The sequence below is a fragment of the Cryptomeria japonica genome, chromosome 11, assembly GCF_030272615.1.
Source record: "Cryptomeria japonica chromosome 11, Sugi_1.0, whole genome shotgun sequence".
In the NCBI taxonomy this organism is placed as follows: domain Eukaryota; kingdom Viridiplantae; phylum Streptophyta; class Pinopsida; order Cupressales; family Cupressaceae; genus Cryptomeria; species Cryptomeria japonica.
Window position 1 is genome coordinate 386,730,060 of NC_081415.1, and position 27,463 is coordinate 386,757,522.

Sequence of the window (27,463 nt, forward strand, 5' to 3'; positions counted from 1 at the left end):
GGAGTATCTGCCTATGTTGGAGTCACGGGAGAGATTCCCATCGACTCAGAGGTTGCGACCAGAGTTGTCGATTCAGGACATGATTTCTATTGAGGAGATGGGTCTCACACATGTGCTATATGTGCCCGAGTTTCGAGCAAACATGGGTTTGCTGACTGCACTGGCGGAGAGATGGCACTCCGAGACTTGCACGTTTCACTTGCCTATGGGTGAGATGACAGTGACGCTGGAGGACGTCTACAGGATTCTGCATATTCCGATCGATGGAGAGTTGATTCCATATGATCGAGATGGTGACAGGGAGGCACTGAGACGGGTATTCCAGGATCCCGGGTTGGAGATGCGAGCAGGTCACGTAGCCTGGGATACCATGACCGCTACAGGTTTAGCTTTACCAGCTGTTATCGGAGGAGTCATCAGTGGTTTCTTGTGTCCAGACAGGGCTACACGGGGATTGGCAGTTGGCTGGGGAGGAGCATTGGAGACACTGATGACAGAACACACCAGATATGCATGGGGGCCATGTGTCCTGACACATTTGTACTATGAGTTGCATCAGTTTGTTTACCATGGATCAGTGGGCTTGGGCTGCGGAGTGACTCTCCTTCAGGTGTGGGCATATGAGCACCTATTTTATTTTTTTTATTTTTATTTATTTTTATGTTGGTATTTATTGGGAACCATTTCAACCTATTTTATTGTCACAAAATAACCCAATGAGGGTTTTAGTTCATGGACATCTTATTCAAGATTGTTGGAGCATTTTATGATTTTTTACTTTTTAAATTTTTGAGAAAATTATTACATATAGTACAAATATTGAAACTAATGAATACAAAGATAAATATGGGATTTTGTTGGTCGTTTTAAATCCAAAAAAGTTGTTGAGTCCAAAAATGTGGTTCTAGTCTTTTTTGGCATGGTTTGGCACTAAAAAAATGGTATTTTTTTATTATTTTAAAAAAGTTTATTTTATTGAGTTCTCTCAAATGTTTCTTAATATTTGTCTTAAATTTGCCTTAGAGAGTATTAATTCCACAAATTGTGATCTGAAACGAATTTTTGTCTAAAAATTGGTCACAATGTCTATAGCGAGTCCACAAAATCCACTATCAATTTATTTTGCTAGATCCACATTTCTAAAACTCCAAATTTAATTATTTTTGTAAATCATAAAAAAAAATTGCTATTTCAAATATCTTTCAAACCATGAGGAGTTTGATTTTAATTTTTTTTTTCAGAATCCTGGTAAAGTGATTTTATTCCAGCTTTTATATATCTCTCAATGTAATTGTTTGTATGAAAAAAATGCGTGGTAGAGTGTTGGCTCATATATCTTGTCCATTTTTATTGTTGGGAGCTTTAAATAATTTTATAAGCTTTGAATCACTATGATATGGCCACTAATTTGGTTGACAGAGTTGGTGAGCTCACTCGTGTAAAAACCACATCAATTGATAAAGTTAATGCTATTACAATTTAGAGTCTCCCTTGTCTTGAAGGCCAGTGGTCTACAAACAAATGTGAGCTTAAGATCTATGATGGATCTTAAGATGCTAATGTGCTCTACACTTAGATTCTTGATATGGAGATATGGTTTGATTACAACTAGCTTGTCCCCAGCGATGATTTGATTTGTTTTTTAAAATTGGATCTCTCTTATGTCACTAAAGTCTTGGTCATTGAAATCCAAATGCTTAGAATCCTATCACCATATGAGATCAAATTATGATCAAGATTTATGTATCAAGTGTCACCTATTATAAGGATGATAAATATTTATGAAATATTATATCTACCAGTTCAATTGATTGAGGATGCTACTTTGAGTATAAGATCCAATTGGTTCTCTCATCTTGAAGTTCAAAAGTGGATTATAAGAACACTTGTGGAGTTGAAACATACTACCTGGAAATACTTGATGTTACATTTAGCCAAGCACAATTAACAAAAGAAAAACTTGCTTCCCAATCCCAAGAATCTCAACTTTCCTTTTTTGTGGACCCTCTGAAAGCTTCAAGTTTTCAGCCATAACAAAAAATTTCTAAAGAGAAAAATTCCTCTCCTTCCTCTTCTTCTCATGCTGCCCATTCTTCTTCTTCTAATACTAGGAAATTTGGTAAAATTCTATTATTATTAAAAAATAAGGGACATGAAAATTTTAAATGTATTAAATTGAAGAAGAAGAACTTTCAAGACCAAAAGTGGGTCCTTTTGAGTGGCTTGTAATGTCATTTGGTCTCACCAATGCTCCTACCACTTTCATAAAATTGATGCATGATCTATATCATTTTTTTGGACAAATTTATAATCATATACTTAGATGACATCCTTATCTTTTCTTGCACTTGGAAAAGTCTATTATGAGGTCTTCAACATAATAGTTTGTATGCCAACTTTCCTAAGTGTTGTTTTGGACAAACATCCATCCTTGGATTTGTCATTGATGCATGTGGAATTCAGTAGATCCTGTCAATTTGGAAGTTCTTCTCAATTTCTCTACTCCAAATATTACTAAATTAAGAATTTTTGTTGGTCTTGAGAACTTCTATCGCAAGTTCATCACACATAGATATTTCCACAACTTTGACCAATGGACAAATACCAATGTTGCTTTATGTGGATGGAAAACTATTCTCCTACTTTCATCACATTGAAAGAGAAATTATGTTATGCAATTGATCTTGTTGTACCAAATCTCTCATAGCCTTTTTAGAATAAGATAGGTGCTTCACAATATGCAGTTGGAGTTATCCTAAAGAAAAATTGTCACCTTGTGGCCTCCTATTAAGAAATTTCTCTACCACTAAATGGAACTACTCCACATATGATAATGATTTATATGCATTGTTTTAAGCCATGAACTACTAGAGACATTATATTTTGGGAAAAGATATAATTGTCCATATTGATCACTTGCTATGATTTCTCCAATCTTAGAATAAAATTGAAGAAGCTAAGCATATGAAGTGAAATCCATATTTACAATTGTTTCATTTGATCATCAAGTATAATAAGGGGAACACCAACAATATTGCATATTATTTGAGTTGTCCTCCTTTATTACATGCTTTAACTATTGTGACCACTTCTCATTTAAGATTTCAAATATGGTCTTCTTATATATGCTCAATATCTTAATTTTAGCACTACCTACAAAAGTCTTCAAAATCCTTTAGTTTCCAATTTGGATTCTTTTCAATATTTTCACATCAAAGAAGGGTTGCTCTACAAGTTGTATAAACTTTGCATCCCTCAAGATCAATTGACTTCTTTGCTCAAGGAGGCATATTCTACTCTTTATTGTGGTCATTTTAGAAAGCTAAACACACCTTATTATTTGCAATAGTTCCTATATTAGCCTCATATGCAATGCTATGTTCTCCATTTTCTCAAGGCAATTTGTTATTTTTCTAAACCTAATAACAAAAAGATGGGATTTAGTATCTCTTTGCCTATTCCTTATCATCCCTATGAGGGGATTTCCACAATCTTGCTTAGTGGCTTTCAATTAATTGTTTGTCACAATGATTGTGATTTTGTGGTGGTCGACTATTTCAACAAGATGGCTAAGTTCATTTCATGTCGTAAAACAAGTGATGCACATGAGTTCACCCAACACTTTTTTGACTTTGTAGGAGATCCTTTGGTTTACAAGCAACATTGTTGCATTGTTTCCAATCACGATTGATGTTTCATGGGACATTTTCTAGTGATCTTTGTGGAAGATTTTGGGAGTTTCCCTTAACTTCTCTATAAAGTTGTGAACCATAATCTCATGCAAAGTTTGAGGATTTGTCACCATAATTCTCCCCCCAAGTGAGATTCAAGCCTAACCCATATTGAGTATGCATACAATTGGGAGTTTCACTAATCTATAGGCCACTCCCTTTTTGAGATGTGTCTTGGCTGTCAACCTTTAGGTCCATATAAGTTGCTCTTATCTTTGCCTTGTCCAACCACTACAATGAGGATTAATAAGGTATAATTAGAAATAGTTATTTAACATAGGATTATTATTATATTCGTCTATCATAAGGTAAAACCTAAAAGTCAAAAGTAAAAGGTTAGTTTCTTAAGTTGTTAACAAGTTAACATAAATTTTAAAATTCTAAAACATAATAGTATCACAATAGAAATAAGAATTTCATAAATGAAAGGCAAAAGAAAAACTGGAATGGAATATAACATAAATGAAAAGGACCAAAAGCACATGAAGTAGGAAAATAAGCATAGAGAAAAGAAATGCCATAGAAATGTTAGTGAATAGGAGAAAGTACTTGACATAACATATAAAACGTGGAATTAACTATTGGGAGTCTGGCATATGATTGTCCACCTTGTTTATCAAACAAATTTTTTATGACAAATTTTCATTGGAAAGTACCCTTAAAACATTAAGATATACTTTTCATTACATTTAGAAGCATTCTTCAATGTCATCAAGGAGTCCTACTTGACTTACAATATTAAAGATTAGAAAAAATAACGTATAAGTATATGACATTTACTATACTTTTCAAGATAAAAACAAACAAAATAATTATTAAAATAATGAATGACATTTTTTTTAAAGATTAAAATTTGCATAGAAAATAAAATAACTCTAAACTAAAAGTAACTCTTAAAGTAAATAAAATAATTAAAATATTTTTTTAAACAAATAAATAACTATTAAATAGATCTAAAAGTAAAAAATATGTTTTAAAATAAGAATAGTTCTTAAATAAATAAAAAATAAAATAAAATATTTTATTTTAAAATAAATTAAAAATCCCAAAATAAATAAAAATAATTTTTCAAATGAAAAATAAATTAATTTAAAAAATAATTTTAAATTGTTTTTTTTAGTATGGGGTTTTCCTACCGGGAAAGTGTCAGCCACGCCGAAAAATTATCAGCCCTGTCGATAAATTATTCGGAAACAATTTATCGCCGAGCAATTTATCGACTGACAATTTTTTGACGTGGGTGACACTTTTCTGGTAGGAAAACCCCATACTAAAAGCCCATCAGCTTAATTAAAATTAACCTGATTTATTAATTAACATTTATTTCCCAGCTTTTCTCCCCTATTTTTCTCATTTTATGTGTCGTGCAGATCAAGCTTGTTCATTTCTGCATTCGTATACTTCTCTTCGACCGCTGTAAAGATCTCTATTTAGTAAAGCCCTGATGTTTCTTGCAACAAATTTTTTGACTCCAGGCCTTGCCCTCGGTTGGAAATCTGAAGGCAAAGTCAAATCTTCTGTTGGGATGATAACTCATATACTTCAGTGTGTCATCCATTTCTAAACTAGGGTTTTCATGTTCATTTCCACATTCACCGCGGCCATTGCAGGCAACGTGAAAGTTTCATCTTTGGATGCCAATTCTTCTATGCCATCAACGATCTCTTGTGCTGAAACAAGCAATTCGTCAACACCGTTTGTAGTATTAACATTCTGAGTAATCATCACTACCTCTTATATCATCCTCCATTTCCATTTTTATCCAGTGAAAATGAAATTGTTGACGGTATTGAAAATGAATTGGTACTATATATTGTAAAAGTTTACTACATACCGTTCACCTAGTAGGTACAAATCTGTAACACAAGGTCCACATTTCATCTGCTCTTTTTTTGGGTGTTCAGAAAATGATTTCATCTACAAGTCTTTTGTCCATTTCAGCCTTTCTTATTTCTCTTATTTTGGTGTAGCCAAGGACAAAATCTGCTAAGAACTGTATTTTTGTCTTTCTGCTCTTCTTTTAAATTCTAGTATTTCTTATTTCAGAAAATAAAGGTGGTGCAAAAATTGGGTATGACAATGAAATATTTGCGAATTGTTTAGTTATGATCGTTAGTCAATCTTTTGGTTTCTGTTTTCACATCTCTTAGGTGACGTCTTTCTTCAATGCTTCTTGCATTACTCATTTGATTTATCACGGAATTTAACATCATGTTCTGACTTATATTATCTTGTCTGGAAGGGCAAATAATGGCACTATTGTCTAAGAGCACCATTCCATATTGCCACCATGACATGAATATCCATCACAGAGGACATAGTTATCATGCTAACAATTTTACCTCTAGAAGTTGCAACGGCATGATTTTGGAACTTGAAGGATTAAAAATTCAGCAACGGATTTCCCATGGTGGACTGAAACGGAATAATTGTCTAGGTGATAATTATGGGCATAGAAACAGGGGAAATTTATTGGTTGTTGCGGCAAGTCCTCCGACAGAAGATGTTGCAGTTACAACAGAGCCACTAACAAAACAAGATCTTGTTGCCTATCTGGCATCGGGTTGCAAGCCTAAGGATAAATGGAGGTACGCTTTTCTTATCCTTCAAATTTGACAATGGGCTACATGGTTATCTCACAGCTTAAGCTGTTGTAAAGGAAAATTGTTTTATCTCTTGTATCGTGGTTATACTGTATTAGCTTAACTATATATATGTTTCTGAAAACTATAGCAAGTCATAGACATTGGTGTGATTGGAGCTAACTGTCCAGTGCTTTTAGGTCCAAGTTTCCGAAGAAGCCTTAGTCAGGAGTTGAGAAATTTAGCATAAGGAGTGCAAATACCAAGGATGTTCCGATATCCTGAAATAAATTGATTTAGGCTGTTCGACTCTTAGGGAAGAAAATCATTTCTGTAGGCCCAATAATTTGTGATCTGTCAGCCATCTTAGAGTATCACAATTTTATTTTATAACTTCCCATTGTCACACAATCTACTTATTAGTAAAGTGCAGTTGACTAATGGGGAATTGCAAAAACCTTTATTTTATACATTTATATACAAGATGGTTTCCTTGAATCACTTGCATTACTTGCTCTTCTTGTCATGCAAGGCATATGCATGCTTCTTGCTATGTCTCGATTTGATTGTTTATAAAGGGATTGTATCTCAGCAAATGTATAGGTACTTAAAAGGTAATATTTGTGCAAAATGTATATTTGTAAATTGTAAGATATCAACTATATTTAAATTGAGTCTCAGAATTTATTATCTTTTCATTTATTGTTGCTGATTTGTCTGTTTGCTTTGAAGCAGGTATAATTTCATTCTTTTCTATGGCTTGGTGTCCTTCTGAATCCATGTTATAATTTTTTGCCTCACTTTTTATATTTTGGACTTGTGCTCTGTAATCCTTGGTCAAATAAGGCTTCAAATGGTAGCTCTATAAATGGCTGTCATATCATCTTATATGTGTAAACTTTTACAGGATTGGTACTGAACATGAAAAGTTTGGTTTTGAACGGAAGACGTTGAAGCCCATGAATTATGAACAAATTTCAGAATTACTTCAGGGTCTGGCAGAACGTTTTGGTTGGGATAAGGTTATGGAAGGGGATTTTATTATTGGTCTCAAACAGGTGACAATGGAGACTCTTTTCCCGTGTTATTCTTTGAAGAGTTGATTTTGGAAATATGAAGGAAAAATTGTTCTTATTTTTTTTCACACGAGTAAAAAAATTGGAGTTTGGTACCTATATTGGCATCTTAACTTTTTGGTGCTCTATATGGTGGTTGATTTACATGTGACATAAATGCTTACTCTCTCTTTGTTTAATTAAGATCAGCGGTATTCCATTTATATATTTTATGCCTTTTTTCATGAATATGAATTTAGTGGACATCCACCTTTACAATAGTACTCAAGCGCTTTATTCTGTCTTTGACTGTTTGCATATTTTCTTATGTACTCCACTCTTTTTTTTTTCACAAGCCTAAGTTTGTATTAGATGTCTTGGAGACATAGCATTATTTTCAACATTTTTCTTGGTCCATATCATTGTATGAGGTAATCTAATGATAACTCGTGCTAATTGGATTTATCAGGATAAACAAAGTATATCACTAGAGCCAGGGGGGCAATTTGAGCTCAGCGGTGCTCCATTAGAAACATTACATCAAACATGTGCCGAGGTCAACTCACATCTATACCAGGTATGGTTTTGATTCTATGAATTTCAAATTTGATGTTTTATGTAAACTTGAAATTGTCCAAATAGAGAGAGAGAGAGAGTGTGTGTATTTGTGCCCTTGGATGGCTGTCTGGTAGCAGCACTGAGAGAGAACCTGAATATGGTTAACAGCTTCAAAATAAAAAAATGTGTTTAATTGAGAGAATAGTAGTCATTTATAATTAAGAAAAAAGAGGTGCTATAGAAAATAGTAAGAATGATTTTTTTTATACAAAAAATAAAGAAGATCACTAAGTGAAAAGCCAACAAGAAAAAAAAACATTATTACTTGGAGGCTTGTATCTTGTCCCTTGGCACTTGTCTTTCATATCAGGAATATGACCTTGTCTCAAATACAACTTGACCCTTGGCACTTGTCTTTCATATCAAGAATATGCCCTTGTTTCGAAGACAAATATGGGGACAGTCCAGATGTTGTGATACTTCAAATCATAGTTACAAGACTTGGACTTGGTAAGTTGATTTTGACTTGGACTCGGACTTGACACTTAGGCTTGGGAAATACTCGAAAAAATTGAAAAACCATGAAAATATAGAGATTTTTAAAGATTTAAAGATTTTACTTTATCCCCTGTTGGAGTGCAAAAATACATTAGTTAAAATAACAAATTTTGTCATTCAAAAGTTCTCTCGTCAATCCATGTTTTTTTCTACTGTTCATACTATTGGCTAACAAAGTAGATTAAACTTCTTTTCTGTTCATTACCAAAAAGCCTATTTTAAAAAATGACATTCCCATTGTGTCCTTATTATAGTCCTATATATTGTCCCAATTATGTGCCAAGGGCTTAATTAGAACAACCGCAAATATCACATAAATTGGAATTGCAGCAACAAACATTTGAAAATGGGCGATAATGATCACATATGTTCTTTGTTAAGTTTTATGATCAGATTAGATAACACAATAATTCACACAAATGCACAGATATTATCGTGGGAAAACCTTCCTCTTGAAGGTGAAAACCCCAACAATGAAATATGTCTTTATTATCTCAATTATGTCAAGAGACTTTACAAAGAATTTGCTTCACTCTTGAAGCTATATATGTATGACAACAATTCAATATAGAGAATATACGATCTGCAATAAAAAATCGGAATTCCTTAGTTGATGCTCAACCTGCTGTAGATAGTCTTCTATCTGCTGTAGAATATCAACGAACTGCTGAAGAATACTTTCGAACTGCAAGTAGGGAGAACACGATCTGCTTGAATGTCTTAATCGATGCCTTCAAAGAGATAGAGGATCGAACTATATATACCCGTTCATGAATGATGCCAATCAACACGATTCCTCCAAGGGTCGGCAATCATGTCTCTTCATTGGAGATTAGTTATACTTTAATCAACACGTGTTTAAGTTAAATATAGGTCACGTCTTAATAGCCACATCTTATAATCCAATGAGTGGCTGATTACACTTAAACATTTTTATAACCACAAATATCGGCGAGGCCATAAGACGATGCAAATATAAATTGATCCACAAAATGTATAAGGTCGAAATTAGATTTGCACAGTCAGTTTAGCGAAGAATTTGACCGACGCTATAAACATTAACACTCCCTCTTAGCTAGGGAGGATTTCTTCTCAATGTAAGAGTCACGTAGTGACATCCATCATGGTTACTTCCAGAGGGTGAATAAACATAAATGCTAAGTCATGGAGTCACTCACATGACATCAACCATACCTACTCACAAAGGGTGGATCCACCATACCTACTCGCAGAGGGTGGAACAAGGGCTGGAACCTCAAACTTCTCTCACAGAGAAGAATGCACAACAAGGGCTAATACCTCAAACTTCTCTCACATAGAAGAATGCATAACAAGGGCTGATACCTCAAACTTCTCTCACAGAGAAGAATGCATGACAAGGGCTAATACCTCAAACTTCTCTCACAGAGAAGAATGCATAACAAGGGCTTGCACCTCAAACTTCTCTCACAGAGAAGAATGCATAACAAGGGCTTGCACCTCAAACTTCTCTCACAAAGAAGAATGCATTATAATACATATTAGGTAATTACTGATGTTGAGACTCCCTCTCAACAAGAGCTTCATTTTCCACAATTCCAAGCTTGTCTCGAAAATGCACAAATTTCACTTTTGCAAGAGGCTTGGTGAAAATGTCAGCCGTCTGTTCCTCAGTACAAATGTATCTCAACTGAACAACATTCCTTTGTACCATATCTCTGATATAGTGGTATTGAATCTCTACATGCTTCGTTCTGTCATGAAATACTGGATTGACTAAAAGCTTCACACAGCTTTGGTTATCACAATGTATGATGGTAGGCTCCAATGATTGACCAAACAATCCTGCAAGGAGCTTACGAAGCCACATTGCTTCGCGAGTTGCTACACATGCTGCAATGTATTCTGCCTCTGCAGTGCTCAGAGCTACTGAAGACTGCTTCTTGCTACACCAGGAAATCATAGCAGATCCCAAACTAAAGCAACAACCAGAAGTGCTCTTCCGATCAGTAACACTCTCTGCCCAATCAGAATCAGAATATCCTTCAAGAATCAGGTCCATACTGGAAGAGTATTTCAAGCCATATCCAACTGTACCAAACAAGTATCTCAAGATATGCTTGACTGCAACTAGATGTATCTGTCTAGGTTCACTCATGAACTGACTAAGTGTACTCACTGCATAACAAATTTCTGGTCTAGTGTTAACTAGATACATCAAGGACCCAATCAATTGCTTGTACATAGTAGGGTCCACAAGATCTGAACTAGCTGCAGCTTCCCTTAATTTCTTTAAGTTAGTTTCCATGGGTGTGGACACAAATTTACAATCTGTAATTCCAAATCTCTTCAAGATATCGATGGTGTATTTTCCTTGGCTTAGGATAATCCTATTGGGCCTCTGGCACACCTCCAACCCTAGAAAGAAGTGCATAAGTCCTAAGTCCTTCATCTCAAATTTGGAAGTCAACTCCTTCTTACATATATCAATGAGACGATCTTCTCCGATAACAAATAGGTCATTAACATAAAGTACCAAGATCAACATATCACCATTGAATACCTTGAAGTAAAGGTTTGGATCAGTATCATTCTTGCAGAAACCCAAACCCACTAAGTATCTGTCAATTCTTTCATACCAAGCCTGAGGAGCCTGTTTAAGACCATATAGGGCTTTCTTCAATTTACACACATGAGACTCTTTCCCATGAATCACAAACCCCTCAGGTTGCTTGATTTAGACTTCTTCTTCAATCACGCCATTTAGAAAAGCAGTCTTTACATCCATCTAATGCAACTTCCATCCCTTAGCTGCTGCAATAGCAATGATGGTTCTAATGGAAGTATAGCGAGCAACAGGGGCAAATGTTTCTTCGTAGTCTATTCCCTCTTGTTGTGAGAAGCCACGAGCCACAAATCTAGCCTTGTACTTTTCAATGCTGCCATCAGCTGCATGTTTTATCTTGTACAACCACTTGGAAGATACAACGGGCTTCCCTTTTGGTCTAGGCACCCTATCCCACACATTGCTCTTGAGAATGGATTGATACTCCTCATCCATTGCATCTTTCCAAAGTTGTTGTTTTGCGGCTTCCTCTACACTAGAAGGTTCAGAGTCAATAAGATTACACATCTGTGGGCCCCATCAGTGGGATCCAAGGGTTCAATTGGATCATTACTCATATCAGGTTCTGTAGTCTCCCTCTGAATCTCAGGAGCATGATCAAATCCATGTCTTGAGGAGTCTCATCATCTATCTCCATGCATGAGCCCTTTGATTTCTTGAATGCAACATCTTCCTCAAATGTGATGTCCCTGCTAACCTCTATTTGCTTCTGTCTAGGAATGTAAATACGGTAGGCTTTGGAGGTTTCATTGTAGCCTACAAATATTCCTCTCTTGCTAGAAGGCTCCAACTTGGTTCTCTTGTCCTTGGGAATATGAACACACACAGGACAACCAAATATTCTCAGGTGGTTGATAGCAGGCTTGATACTTGAGAAGGCTTCTTCAGGAGTCATATTTTGTAATATCCGATGAGGAGATCTATTTTGAACATACACTGCTGTTCTAGAGGCTTCTGCCCTTAGAAAAATCTGAAGATCTTGATCATGAATCATAGCTCTTGCAGGTTCAACTATAAATCTGTTCTTCCTTTCAACAACCCCATTTTGTTGAGGGTTGTAAGGAACACAAAACTCCCTCTTGATTCCTGCCTCAATACAAAAATCACGAAAGCTACCCGAGGTGTATTCACCTCCATTATCAGACCTTAAAGTTTTAATTTTCTTTCCAGATATATTTTCTACAAGAGCTTTCAACTAATTAAACCTACCTAGGACTTCATCAGACTTTTTAGACCTTAAGAAATAAATCCAAGTCTTCCTAGAGTAGTCATCTATAAAAGTTACATAATACAAACATCCACTTAGGGATGGAATTGACATTGGACCACATAAATCTAAATGTACAAGATCTAGTATTTCTTTAGACCTGCTTTCATTGCTATGAAAAGGACTTTTAACATTTTTACCCATAGCACAACCTTTACAAGTACCGTCATTTACATGAATAAGTTTAGGAATACCTTTTACCATCTTTTCCAAAGATGGAAGTGCCCTGAAGTGAAGATGTCTTCTGTGCCAGCGGTCGTTGGAACTGGAGGAATCATGAATAAGAGCTTGAATTGGGAGAGTGGAGAGTTTGTATAAACTCTCATGATGATTTCCGATCGTACGAGCAATTTTGATGTTGGAGTTCTTAGGCCAAGCAAGAACTCTTCCTTCAGAAAATGCAATTTGATAGCTCTTATCCTCCAAGGCTGAAATAGACACAAGGTTCCTTTTGATCCCTGGTACGAACAATACGTCACTTAGGTGTAGAGAAACTCCAGATTCAAGTTTTAGAGATGTAGCACCAACTCCTCTTACAACATAGCGAACATCATCCCCAATAATGACTTGAAGATGTGATTCCTTTTCCACTAGATCAGAAAGGTGCTCCTGATGACCGGTGATATGTCAAGAGGCTCCACTATCAATTAACCACGTATCACTGTCTGTAGGAACATTGCTTGATTATCTTCATTCTCCTTCTGAGATGATACTTCATTGATGTTTGCTCCTTGATGATTAGGTCTTGCCAAACAATCCTTTGCAAAGTGACCAAACTTGTCACATCTAAAACACTGGATGCGAGAGAGATCTTTCTTCCTCTTCCTAGAATCAGGTGCAAAATCTGATTTGAAATCTCTATTCTTTTTGAAGTTGCCCTTTTCCAATACTTTCGTTTCTTGGTAGATTGAGTGGCAAGAACATGTGTATCTTCATTTTGAGAACTCTTGACGATTCCTCTGGCAATCAATCTTGATTCTTCTTGAATACAATCTGCACGGAGTTGATCAAACTTAGGTAATTTTGACCTTCCACTTATGCTTTGGATAAATGGCTCCCATGAATAAGGCAGACCATTCAAGGCTAGCATAACAAGGTCTTTATCTATTACTTGATCCCCAATTGCGCATAGTTGATCTCTCAATTCTGAAATTTTCATGAAGTAGGTGATGACTGAATCTCCTTTTGCCATCTTCACTTGGTGGAGTTGCTGTCTCAAGGCAAGAGCCCTACTTACGTTGTTAATCTCATATAAACCCTCCAAGGTCTTGAACATATCTCTTGTAGTTGACATCTTGGAGATGAGAGGCACCAAGTGATCCCTCACAGAGTCGATTAATATCTTCTTTGCCTTGATTGCATTCTTCTTGAATTGCAGTTTCTCCTCATGATCTTCTGGTTCGGATAAATCTTTTTCCTCTATGAATTGAAGAAGATCATTCTCTTCAAGTGCAATGAGCACTCTAAACTTCCATGAGGTGAAGTTAGATGCGCCTTCAAGTCTATCTTTGACTTTAAGACCGTTCACCATTTTCGAGACTTAGAGATAATACTTCATGGGAGAGAGAGGAGAGAATACTTAGAGGTTATTTAGAATCTGATCACGGTCTTCTTTCACTGTGGCTTTGATACCATGTTAAGTTTTATGATCAGATTAGAAAACACAATAATTCACACAAATGCACAGATATTATCCTGGGAAAACCTTCCTCTTGAAGGTGAAAAACCCAGCAATGAAATATGTCTTTATTATCTCAATTATGTCAAGAGACTTTACAAAGAATTTGCTTCACTCTTGAAGATATATATGTATGAGAACATTTCAATATAGAGAATAAACGATCTCTTATAGAGAATATACGATGTGCAATAAAGTATCGGAATTTCTTAGTTGATGCTCAACCTGCTGTAAATAGTCTTCTACCTGCTGTAGATAGTCTTCTATCTGCTGTAGAATATCAACGAACTGCTGAAGAATACTTTTGAACTGCAAGTAGGGAGAACACGATCTGCTTGAATGTCTTAATCGATGCCTTCAAAGAGAGAGAGGATCAAACTATATATACCCGTTCATGAATGATGCCAATCAACACGATTCCTCCAAGGGTTGGCAATCATGTATCTTCATTGGAGATTAGTTATACTTTAATCAACACGTGTTTAAGTTAAACATAGGTCATGTCTTAATAGCCACGTCTTATAATCCAATGAGTGGCTGATTACACTTAAACATTTTTATAACCACAAATATCGGCGAGGCCATAAGACGATGCAAATATAAATTGATCCACAAAATGTCTAAGGCCGAAATTGGATTTGCACAGTTAGTTTAGGGAAGAATCTGACCGACGCTATAAACTTTAACATTATTGGTCAATATGGAGTAGAGCTTTTTGATGTCTCTTCGATGTATAACAAAGCAGAAAACATTACCTAGAATGAGCGCCGTCAAAGAGATGCTAAATCGGAGAGAAATTTCAATTCTCTCCGATTTGAAAGCTCTATTAAAGAAGATGGCCATCGAAGAGAAAATCATGGGTTTCTTCAATATAACTACCTACCGGATATCTCATCGGCAAGACATTGGAGTTTGAGGAGGCATTCTAAAAGTCTCTCCGATTATGTACTGACCAAAAGTTGTATAATAGATGAGTCATTGGTGCAAGGTGTATGACTCTCTTCGACAAGGAATATTATAAAGTAAAACCATTCATCATTTGATATCGAAGAGACTTCACATAATTTCTTTTCGATTGCATAAAAGAGAATTGGAGAATATTTCTGAACAGATATAAAGGAAGAGCTCATCGAAGAGACTTCTTATCATTGAGTAAAGAGGAAAATTGTCTCTACGAAGTGGAATGTCACCTCGATGTGTAAAAAGAAGCTATCGAAGAGACAATACAGATCGAAGAGAGATTTTTTGATGTCTCCCCTATGGTACAAATCATATACATATAACATCTCATCGAGGAGACTTGCAGAATTGATAAGACTTTCTATAGGTCTTGTCGATCAAACCAAAGACTGGGAGTTATTGAAACGTGATCAAAGAGACATTAATATTTTGAGGACAAAGTCTCCCTGACCTCACAAATAGGTTTTAATCAGGTAATAATACATCAAATAGAGATTGATTGGTCTCATCGACTAGTCACTTGGATGGTGAGGAAACCTCATCAAGGAGACATCTAAGGTCGAGGTGACAATTTTATTGTCTTCCTGATAGGGTATAAGAATACAAGAGGTGGCGCTAAATGAATACAATTTGATCGAAGAGAAGTTATCTTCGTTTGGTTGACAAGGGTTGTCACAACAGAGGCACAATTCGAAAATTTGAATGCATTAATGGTTGCTCTGTTGGTAGTGATGATCGCATGAATGAAAATTTATTCATAGATTTTGGGTGGAAAATTACAGATACAAATTGAAAAGCACCAAAGGGTACTCAATTTGCAGATCAAAGTTGAATTGATCAAGCCGAAGGAAAAGTGTGACCATTTCAGAGTGTAATTACAAGTAAGTGTTTGGATCTTGCTTTGCATAATTCTGATAATTGAAGAAGTCTCGACCCTAGGGCTTTCAATTTCAATTTAAAAGGGAAATAATAGAATCATGGAGGAAACCCTTGAGAAACCCAAAGCCAAAAGACAGAAAAAAGAAGGTAGGCAAATCAAAGATTTGATAGATCAAATGCGTGGTGACAGTTTTAAATCGAGAAGAACTCAACAATTAAACCCTAATGCAGAAAAATTAGAAGACAAACAAAGACATTTAGGGGATATATGGACACTCGAGAGGGGTTGTGACCTATTCATCTTTCATTATAGAAAAATGTTCAGACATGAACCTGTATGCAATCCATGGCAATTGAATCTAGGGAGATTGGTCGTGCCAAATGTATGTGTAAATGTAGAACTAATGAAGGTGATTGTAAGAAATTATAACCCGAAGACAAAACAAATATATGATGCTCAAGGAAAGCCCCTTGTGGCCATTACTAGAGAATATATCTCCTTAGTTTTTAGATTAGATGAAAGCTGTGATAAAGAACTAGTGATAGGAGATCTTAGGGAAGAGTATTACAAAATGTACACCACCAACAAAAGGTGGAGATTGCCTCTGCACCGACCCAGGATCAATGGAAAAGAGCTTAGAATGTTTGATTTTGATGATAAGCATCCTTTCTTTGTAGAACTGTTTGAAGATTATTTTCAGTGTACATATTATTCAATCTGCCAAGTCCTAGGATCGGATGCTTCTCCTCTTATGTCACTTGCCCCAATGGTGTTGGCAGCTGATATCCAAAGCCATGATGCCCGCCCATTCGATTATGTGGCATATTTGGTAAACAATATTGATGTAGGTCTTCGCTCAATTTAGAGCAATTACAATTGTATATGTTTAAGCACTATTCTTTGCTTATGCACATGTTTCTATATGTGGGTCAAGAAATAAACATGTGGACAGAGCACTTGAAAATAGTAGCCTATGATAAGAATGGCAACTGGAGACCTATACAGATGTGGGCTGTAGTGTGGGATAGCAGATGCACCAGATCTCATTTCTTGTATTTTGAGGAGTATTTTGTCAAGCCATTATATGGAATTTTTGGTTACCCATGTGATTATGCACTAACACTTGAGATCCAAAAGTTCCTTTGGCCAAAAGACAAAGATGGGAGAGGAAAGGTGGATCACAATTGGGGAGACTAGTACTCTTTTGAAGATTGCACTAAGATCAGGGTGTACGGATTTGAAGATACTCCCTTCCTCCTTCCCAGGACAATGCCAAATAGAGTTGCTTATTTAGAAATTGTTAGGCAATTGTCCTATTCTAGTTTTATGAATTTGAGGTCATTCAACAAACAAACCCTCATTCCAGGCACCGTCCCTTTTGGAGATTTAACTGTAATGGCTACAAAATGATAACAATCTTTGTGATAGTAAACTGGCATACTATAATTTGCACATGCAGAGTTCGCCCATGGCAAGTTAAATTATACGCGTGCACATGCAAAGTCTGCCTTCTCTATGCTAAATTATACGTGGGCATGTGCAAAGTCCTCCCTCTCTATGCGAAATCATACGTGTACACATGCAAAGTTTGCCCATGGCAGGTGAAATTATATGCGTGCACATGCAAAGTCCGTCCTCTCTATGCTCAATTATACATGGGCATATGCAAAGGCCGCTCAAGGAGTGGGTTAAAAAATTCGGTTAAGTGTTGGCACTTTGAGAAGGGAAAAAGTCAAAAAATTTGGTTAAGTGTTTGCGCTTTGAGAAGGGAAAAAGTCAAAAAATTTGGTTAAGTGTTGGCACTTTGAGAAGGGAAAAAGTAAAAAAAAATGGTTAGGTGTTGGCACTTTGAGAAGGGAAAAAGTCAGAAATTTGGAATAAGTGTGACAACATGGTAAACTTTCCTCAAGCCAAGTCTGCCCTAGGCAAGCTTGGAAAACTTACCAAACCAATGATGAAGTCCGCTTCAAGGCAAGGGGAAAAGTTCCTCAACCAATTGCAAAGTCCGCCCTCAAGTATGGAAAACTCCTCCCAGAGCTCAAATTCCAAGATATCAGAACTCAACATAATGAAAAGAAGACCTAAAATCTTCTTTTATCTTCTCCTCTTAGGGTTTGGCGCGATTCCCAAGAAAGGTGTGATTTGGCATTAAATGATATTTTTAACTTTTATTATTTATTTTTGACTATTGAAGTATCAAAAATAAATCACTTTCAATTTAATATAAAAATTGGCCCCATCTGATGAGAAATATGAAAAATAAATTGAATGAATGATTCAATAATCGGATGATTACATTGAACGATACACACGTATATATAGAGGTTACAAGACGATGTTCTATAATTAGAATATAACGTTAAAGTAAAAGATTAAAGAGCTAAAAGCTAAATTAAGCTTAAAAGCTAATAAACTAAAAAGAAAAAGCTAAATGCTAAATAAAGCTTAAATTTTAATTAATTAAAAAGAAAAAGCTAAATGCTAAATAAAGCTTAAAAGCTAATTAACTAAAAAGCTAAATGACCATTAAACAAGGAACTAAATACAAGTGACTAAAATATAATTAAATATTCTAATAAAATAGACCCTCACTTAAGTTATAACTTAAAGTGACTTTTAAAACATTAAAACATTAAAGTTCGCCATTTAATATTTAATTAAAGTAATTAAATATTAATATCTCTCCAGGCATCCATCAGAATTGCCTGCCGTTAGAACTGGAGACTGCCAAACCATACTCTGCCCCTGCCCAACCCATTGGCTATAAATAGCAGGACTGCTAAAAATAGGAAGTATATCAAATGGAGTCCTGGAGACCTCAAACAAAAGCCAGTCCTGGAGTGCTCACTCTGAAGATGAAGAATCAAACTCCGGAGGACCCTCTAACCAACCTCATCAGCCTACGAGGGTTAGTGATAGGCTATCTACTCAGCTGACAGATGTCAACTAGAAGGGGACATCACAAAGCTCTTAACAGGTTAATCACTATAACCAATACATAACCATAGGAAATATTAGAAGTTACAACTACTGATGTTCAATTCTTCAAACATGTGTTAGCCCATTAATCAGAATTCCAAAGCAATATCAAAGAGACAAGCCCAAAGCAATATCAAAGCGACAAGCAGCTGAAATCAGAATTCCCGATAATAAATTGGAACATAACAAGGGCAGTAAACTCACTCCATTGGATCAAGAAAGGGCATATGCAAGGGCCAAACCAACATCAATCAGCTTCTTAAACTTTATTTTAGCAATTACCCCATTATAACGATGCCACAATATGCAGATTTTAGATCTCAAGTATGACTGATTTGAACTCAGTCTGAAACACCAGCCAAGGGCAAACGGTACAGCCACCTTGAGGAGCGATTTGCTCTAGAAAAATCTATACTTTGCCAAACAATGCAAATGATGGCTCAAAATGAATCGGCCAACTGTGATAAGTCAATAGAAGTAATACCCATATTGATAATCTTCAACCTTCAAGAGATATGATCACAAGTTTGCTTCACCTAATTAGAGAAGGGCATTTTCCAGATTTCTGAAAATTAACTCCAGCATGCAGAAAATGAAACCAATCAACGCCAAACCCACACCACACACCAAAACTGGAAACCCAAATCAGAAAACCTTGAAAATCTTCATTATTCTCAAACCAAAATCTCTACACAAGCCAAAAATCACTGAAACTTCGATCACTGATGCATTGACCAGTTAGGGTGGATCTCTCACCACCGAAACTAGTGTCCCAGCTGAGGGTTTTCGTCCTCTAACCAGCAGTTTCTGTTCTCTGGAGAAATTCCAGCAGTATAACGTTATATTCACCAAAACAAAGATGTACAAATGAAGGTTCAATCTCCCTTTTAAAGAATGAGAAAGTGAATTAGGGTAACTTTAGGTTTTTCCCACTCTTTTGTCATTTTGAATTTAACTCTATCTTCTCCATGTCTAGGCATTCCCCCGTTTTGCATTCTTAAAATCTTTTGCATTTTAAATATTTTTTTCCTCCCTTAGGCTTCCACTTTCTAAGGTATTATTTTAGCGTTAAGTCAAGGAAATATAATGGCCCCCCTTTTATAAAACAATGTTATTCAACTAGGCCATGGGGTACTTTTCCGAAAGGCTTAAAGGCAACATTAAAAAGAATGAAATGGCCAATAAAACAAATATTTCTTTGAAGCCTTTGAGCTGACCAAAGTTAAAGATAGGAACCCCGCATTGACTGAAGAAATTAGTGGCCCATTGACTTACTTTAAATAGTAAGTACTAAAAATAACTCCCTGCCAAAAATCGGAAAGCTCAATAGACTCTTGTATGATCTCAACCAGGACATAGAGTCCCTTAACCAAAACCATTTAGCCGTCAGGAACTCGGAGTAGGCTAATGGTACTCCCATGCTGACTAGGTGCAAATAGGGGACATTACAATACTCCTTGTTGTGATATAGGGCGAGTTTGAGGGGCTAGGCTCCTGCCACCAACCCCAAATCGAAGCCTTTGAGACTGCATAGACCTTCATGATACATGCCATTTTAATAATCTTATTGCTTTCAACCAACATCCAAGGGTCCTCCAAGTCCTTCAAAAAATACGAGGGTCAAGCCATAGATTAGTAATTACGCCCTAACAATGTTTGCTGCCATTAAATTTTAGTTTGGAGTGATCAATTTTTTATTCTTTGTTTTCTTTGATTTTCATGCTCGACCTGGCCAAGCCGTAGTGATTGGACTCATTAGGTACTTGGGTCATGAGCCTGTTGGCCTTGGTTAGCTTCAATTACCTTGGGAACTGTCGAATCTTGGCAGTTTTGGGAAAGTCTTTAGCTTCAATTACCTTGGGAACTGTCGAATCTTGGCAGTTTTGGGAAAGTCTGTAACTTTGCCTCTAGTGGAGTTTCTTAATGCCTCTAATACTTCTCCTCAAAACATCCCTTCAAGATTGGGAGACTTCCTAAGGTCTCTTAGACGTATCATAAAACTTACAATATTTTTTTTCCCCTTTTGTGAGTGTTTTAATTTATCTTGTTTAGTACAACACAAAATGAAATAGCATGTAAGGATATCCCTTGCATTATTGTATGATCCTGTGCATTGATTTTGATGAATTCACGTCCTTGTAGTTATAGAGAAATATAATATTGGTCTTAAGCTGTTAATAAAGGATTAATGTAGTTGTTTTCGATGTTGTTGCATGCAAGCTGGTTAGATCATTGTTTGTGTACTTGCTTTGACTTTGCTGGACTGCCTATAAGGTCACCCAAAATCCTGTGGCAAAGTTTGGTTATCTTCAGTCCTTGGTACCAAGGAGAGAGCTAGTAATAATATTCACAATATATTTCTAATATTCAAATCTCCAATGGTTCTCCACTTTTTAATTTCACATAAAGTGCTTGCACAGTTGACTGCTGCCTAACATTGTCATACCTTCTGAAATTGTAATTTCAAAAAATATTTTCTAGGGTATAGCTTTGGTTATATAGGTCAAGATTTTGTAATACTCTATTCATATTGTCATTTCTAGGTCTCAATAAGATTAATTAGAATTTTAGTTTCTTAATGTGTAGTCATTAGTTCCAAAAGCTTGAGTGCTGTAATCCTACTTGATTAAATACAACTCATTTGGTCTTTTTGTGTTCTGTTTCACCTCTCATTGATCATCCTATTTTGGCTAATCTTGTAATATTGGGTGCAGGTTAAAGCTGTGGCAGAGGAAATGGGTATAGGCTTCCTAGGAATTGGGTTTCACCCAAAATGGGAGTTGAAGGATATACCAATTATGCCGAAGGTATATTTATATCTGCATCACACTTATTGTATTTGTTGAGTTCTGGAAAGGTTGTTTTTATGGTAAATGTGAAAAGGGGCATCAAGCCTCAATAATAAAGAAGAGAAGAAGTAGCTTCATGGCAACTGTCAAAATTGAAAAATAAATTGAATGAATGATTCAATAATGGGATGATTACATTGAAAGATATACACACATATATATAGAGGTTACAAGACGATGTTCTATAATTAGAACATAACGTTAAAGTAAAAGATTAAAGAGCTAAAAGCTAAATTAAGCTTAAAAGCTAATTAATTAAAAAGAAAAAGCTAAATGCTAAATAAAGCTTAAAAGCTAATTAACTAAAAAGCTAAATGACCATTAAACAAGGAACTAAATATAGGTGACTAAAATATAACCATGAAAAATAAAATTTTGACTTGAACTGAAGGGTCAAAACCCTAGTCGAAAATTGCAGAAACCCTAGGAAAATTTTCAATCTGCAAAAAAAACTCCAGGTTGTAGGCCTGAAAATCTCCAGAACACTAAAAAAACATGAACTGCTGCCCAGCACAAAGAAATTCGCCCACGAACCAGAAACCCTCAAAAAGCCTTCTAAAAAGCAAGATCTTTTTTTTAATAAAAAAACAATAAAAAAAAATCTGAAAAATATTCCAGAAAGAAGGGCATGAATTTTTATTAAAAAATTCGCCAAACTTAAAGAATCCCATCGACCTGCTCTGATACCATGAAAAATAAATTGAATGAATGATTCAATAATCGGATGATTACATTGAAAGATATACACGTATATATAGAGGTTACAAGACGATGTTCTATAATTAGAACATAACGTTAAAGTAAAAGATTAAAAAGCTAAATGCTAAATAAAGCTTAAAAGCTAATTAACTAAAAAGCTAAATGACCATTAAACAAGGAACTAAATACAGGTGACTAAAATATAATTAAATATTCTAATAAAAATAACACTGAACTTTCATAGAAAATCAGGAAATTTAGAATCTTTGACTTAAATTATCACGTATATTCTACTTCATTACAAAGCTAGTTATCAACATAACCATAATAAACTAGCCTGTTGGTAACTCTGTCCTTCTGCAAGGATCTACATATATAACTGTTATCACTAAGGTTTGCACCCTAGTTAAGCTTAGACTCAGCTAACCTGTGACACATGGGACTACTTTCAGGTTGTGAGTACCTTATGGTGAAAGTAGACCTCCAGAGAGGACTGGTTCCCTTTAAAACTCTCCAAAACTTTGACTTTGAAGTGGTAAAAGGATAGAAAAAGATGCATAAAACATGAATCTACAACTAGTTTGAGGTGATGCACCAATGTTTGTTTTTCTGGTTTTAAAATGACTGATTACAATTGACTTATGAAGAAAACAGCTCTGTTCACAACCTATTCATGTCTAAGTGGACCATAAACATTTCATATGAAGGTTACTTATTCCAGTTTGCATAGAGATGAAATAATTCATATAGTATTGCTTGTTTAAATGAAACTTTTACACAACATATAACCTGATCAACACTTAAGACTCCTTGCCAATAAACATTGCATAGATGAAATGAAATTAAAGGACCGAAACTATCACAATAGATTCCATGAAAATCATACAAACACCATGAATTTGACAAAAGAAGAAGCAGGAACAGTAGTCTTCCTCATTGAATTAATAGAAGAATCTGGTTACAATGCATGAAGAAACTGATGAAACTCAAAATAGTTGAGTTACAACACAAGTTTAACTGCTGTACATACAAAGAAAAAACAAGAACTGACTTCTAAGAGTGATGAAGTTGCCTTTTATGAAAAGCTGCTGCAGAATTTTGAAATTTGAAATTTTGGCTCTTTTAGGTCTTGATGAGTGAGCTGACCTATAGGTGTGCTGGCTCCCAAATCTTTTTCCAAATCAAGTGCTAACTGATGACTTTTCCTTGAAATTAGGATGAAGAGCATCTTGAATTTCAAAATCATCTTGCTGGGGTCGAATAGATTTGAAAAGCCTAAGAAATAGGGGTTGAAACTGCCCCAAACTGGCTGTTTGTAGCTTCAAAACCTCTTTCAATTGATACTTTATTCAAATGGGGCTTCTAACTAAAGATTGACTGCTGCAAACTGATCCAAAACTCCCTTATTTTCAGGGTCAAACTGAAGCTCACACTTGATGCACAATTTGGTCTCCTCCTCTTCTCTTTTGAATCAATCATAGACTGCTTGAACAACTTATGGCTCTTACTAACAGTCCCTTGACTGTTTACCATGAAATGACTTCATCATCACTGATTTGAAACTGTTTTTGAAACTTTACTTTGTTTTTTTAATGTTAAATATAAAAAAAAGCTTACAAAAAGGATCACTACACTGATGCTCCAAAAGAGGGCAGCCACCCTAAACCGTCGTCTAAACTAGAAACTGTACAATGATTTATCTGCTGTACAACTATATAGAGATATGTTCACTATACATTTTGATTACAACCACACCCAAATATATGCCAAATGGTACAACATCATAAATAGCCATCTAAGCAGCAAAATATATGACAAAATGACCAATGGATAAAGTCCAGTGACTAGAGATCCATCCAGGCTATCCAACCCAGAGGTCCCTCCATCCAAACTATCCTCTTGCCCTCTCTCATCTGCACCAGCTGAGCAACATGTTCTTGAACCGCGTCTCTATTCCTTTGGATTTCATCCATGAGAGCATCAAGCGCAATCACATAAGGGGCCCTCTCCCTACTGGTCCTCCCCTAGTATACCCATGAGAGAGCTTGTAGATAAAGACTCTGGTGTGTCCATCCTGGAGGAATCTTTGAAACTTTCTCTTCTCCAAACACATAACAATAGTAACCTGCATCACAAAGGAATAGTATGTGAGTCTACGAAAAGACTCAATAAGAACCCTGGCTCTACCTTGGAATTTGTCTTCATTTCTAATTTTCCAAATATTCCAAAGAATTTCAAATGAGAGAATAAACCAGAAGAGATTAGTGTCCTTTTTAACACCATGAATGAAACCAAAGACAATATCTAGAATATTAACAGTTACAGGAATATAGAAACCAAACATGAGCCAAATTTCTCTAGCAACAATGCATTCAAAAAAGATATGTCTAGCAGATTTTGTCACTTTGCACACATTGCAAAGTTCATCATTGTGCTGCTCAATCCTGATAGGCATCTTGTTAAGAGTAAAGAGCCACTTTAAACACTTATTTTTAGGAGCCACGGGGCTGCTCCACATCCTCATGAGCACTTTATGCCACTGAGCTATAGAAAAGTCAGAATGCCACAAGGAATTAATATGCATTAGTATAGAATCATTATATGTCATCACATTGTAAACAGATTTAGCCTAAACATAAGCAAGAAGAGAAACATCGGTCCAAGTAAATGTAAGGAATCTATCCTCACAAACTGAACACTTTTTAGGGAGCTGCAATTCATGACAAGTATTACAAATCATATTATAAGTCCTCCTATTGGAGGCAGGAAGATCAAATTTATTAGAGAGTTCATCCCATGAAATAAGACAATCTTTATTTATATTATCTTTAAAACAATAGATACCTTTGCTAGCCCACCTTTTGGCAAAACAACCTCGAGTAAGAGCAAGGGGCTTCGAATTGTGGTAAAGATTCCACCAAATATATCTTTCTTTGCAGATGAGATCATTATTGCTGGCCCTACTGTTAGAAATCTTGGACCTAACAACCTTGCATGCTCTCCAAATGGATTTGAAGACAAGGGAACCCAAAACAGAGACTGGGAAACCACCAGCTACCAGATCGCAAAAGGGGAGGGATTTCCAAGTCTTGGACCCTTGAGGAACCGCCATCTTAATGTTATTCCCGATAACCACCTTCCACGGCTCATCACCTACTAGGGCATGAAAGATCCATTTTGCAGCCAAGGTAATGCCTTGCAATATGAGATCCTTCAATCCCAACCCCCCCGCCTTCTTCTCTATACAACACCAATCCCACCTAACAGAGTGCATCTTCCTGTTACCTTTCCCACCTGACCAAAGGAATCTCCTAATAGCTTTCTGAATCTCGTTAACTTGGTAATTGCTGAATATCCAGACTGATGCATGCTAGATGCTATAGCAGGATAATATCTTCTGGCAGACCTGTAGTCTCCTTGCTAAGGACATATAATGTTTATCCTATTTGTTCAATTTGCCCTCAATCTTTCCTTTAACCTACAACCACATCTCCTTGAGGCAAGGGGAAACAGAGAATGGGATTCTCAGGTATCTCACCAGTTTGTTAGGACCACCCCATTGATAGCCATAATGGTTCAACTAGTCAGATGGTTCATCTTTCCAACCCAGCAAGGCTGATTTGGATTGAGAAATTTTGGCCCCAGATGCTTCACCAAAGAGCCTAATCTTAGAAACCAAGGAGTCCATATTCTGCTGGGAAAGCTCAAGAAACAGGGCAGTATCATTGGCAAACGGTATGTTGATCAGGTCCGAGCTGTTTGGAAGGGAGATCCCTTTGATTCTAGGAGAGGTTATCATCTCTCAACAAGTAGAAGAGAGCATTTGAAGCAATAACAAACAGGGCAGGAGCCAGAGGGCATCCTTGTCTAATGGACTTGCCTAGTTTGAATGCTTGTGTCAAGGAACCATTAATTTCCATCTGCGCGGAGGCATCCTTGAGGAGGACCTGCACAAATTGACAAAATTCCTTGGGAAAACCAAAGGCTTCTAACATCATCAAGATAAATCTCCATTCCACTCTGTCATAAGCTTTCTCAAAGTCAACAAGGAACATAGCAACATCCTGATTGGAAATCTTGGCCCACTCCATAGCTTGCCAACTAGTGATAAGGTTCTCAAGGATATACTTGCGCTTTATTAAACCGGTCTGGGTGGAGCAGATAAACTTGGGAAGCACATTTTCAAGTCTAAGGGCTAGAATTTTAGCCAAACTCTTATAAGAAACATTTAAGAGTGTGATGGGACTCCCATTCTTGATCAGAGCCTTATCCCCATCTTTGGGGAGAAGCTTGGTAATGCCCTTATTAATGTCAGTGCCAAGAGAACCTTGATTAAATGCTTCTTCATAGATCTCCATCAGGTCATCACAAATTCAACTGATATTTGCCTTATAAAATTTAATCAGAAGCCCATCAGGGCCAAGGGCTTTGTCATCTTTAAGGGTCCTGATAGCCTTCTCAATCTCCTCCACCGAGATAGGCCTCTTAAGAGCCAGACTATCATCTTCAGCAATTCTCTTCGGGATAAGGCTCCTACAAATCTCTCTAGCATCTTGGGAGGAGGGTGAGTCTTCAAAAGAGAACAAATTTTGATAGAAGAGCAGGAACTCCCCTTTAATATCATCCAATTGGGCAAATTCTTTACCATCAACCCACAATCTATCCACTTTCTCTTTTCATAGCGTATGTCTAAGGAAGTTGAAGAAAAATTTAGAGCCTTTATCTCCAAGCTCTAGCCATTGCGCCCTGGGTCTAATCATAGCCCCCTGCACCTTAGATTGTTGAAGCCTCCTCAGGTTGTCTCTTGCTTGCATCACTGAGTGAGAAAACTCAAGGCTACTAGGCTCATTTTGGATCAATTCCTCTGCGCTATGCAATTTATTTGTGAGGAGTTTCTCCTTGTATCTGTAATCTTTCGCTTTTTTTCTGACCAACAGTCTTGAGAAGGCACTGCCAACTGTTGACATTCTTATTCCATCTGCTAATGAGGGACTGTGTGTCTTGGTTCCACCTATTGATCTGCCTGATAATGAAGATGGCAGCAAGAATATCTTGGTCTTCC

The 27,463-nt window shown here is 36.3% G+C and overlaps 1 protein-coding gene across 5 annotated transcripts in view; it reads left to right on the plus strand.

Annotated features, from left to right (window-relative positions):
- The first annotated feature begins 5,055 nt into the window (after positions 1 to 5,055).
- The window catches only part of LOC131034270 (glutamate--cysteine ligase, chloroplastic), a 229,499-nt gene continuing 207,091 nt past the window's right edge, over positions 5,056 to 27,463 (plus strand). For 2 of the 5 annotated variants that reach the window (XM_057965713.2, XM_057965712.2), the window contains exons 1-5: positions 5,058 to 5,448; positions 5,974 to 6,319; positions 7,221 to 7,371; positions 7,838 to 7,945; positions 21,568 to 21,660. In XM_057965713.2, the coding sequence (XP_057821696.1) occupies positions 5,982 to 6,319; positions 7,221 to 7,371; positions 7,838 to 7,945; positions 21,568 to 21,660 (690 nt within the window). In that variant the 5' untranslated portion in view covers positions 5,058 to 5,448; positions 5,974 to 5,981. Of the gene's footprint in view, positions 5,449 to 5,560; positions 5,580 to 5,973; positions 6,320 to 7,220; positions 7,372 to 7,837; positions 7,946 to 21,567; positions 21,661 to 27,463 lie in introns of those variants that run through there. The other 3 variants (XM_057965714.2, XM_057965711.2, XM_059213989.1) reach the window with 3 other exon arrangements.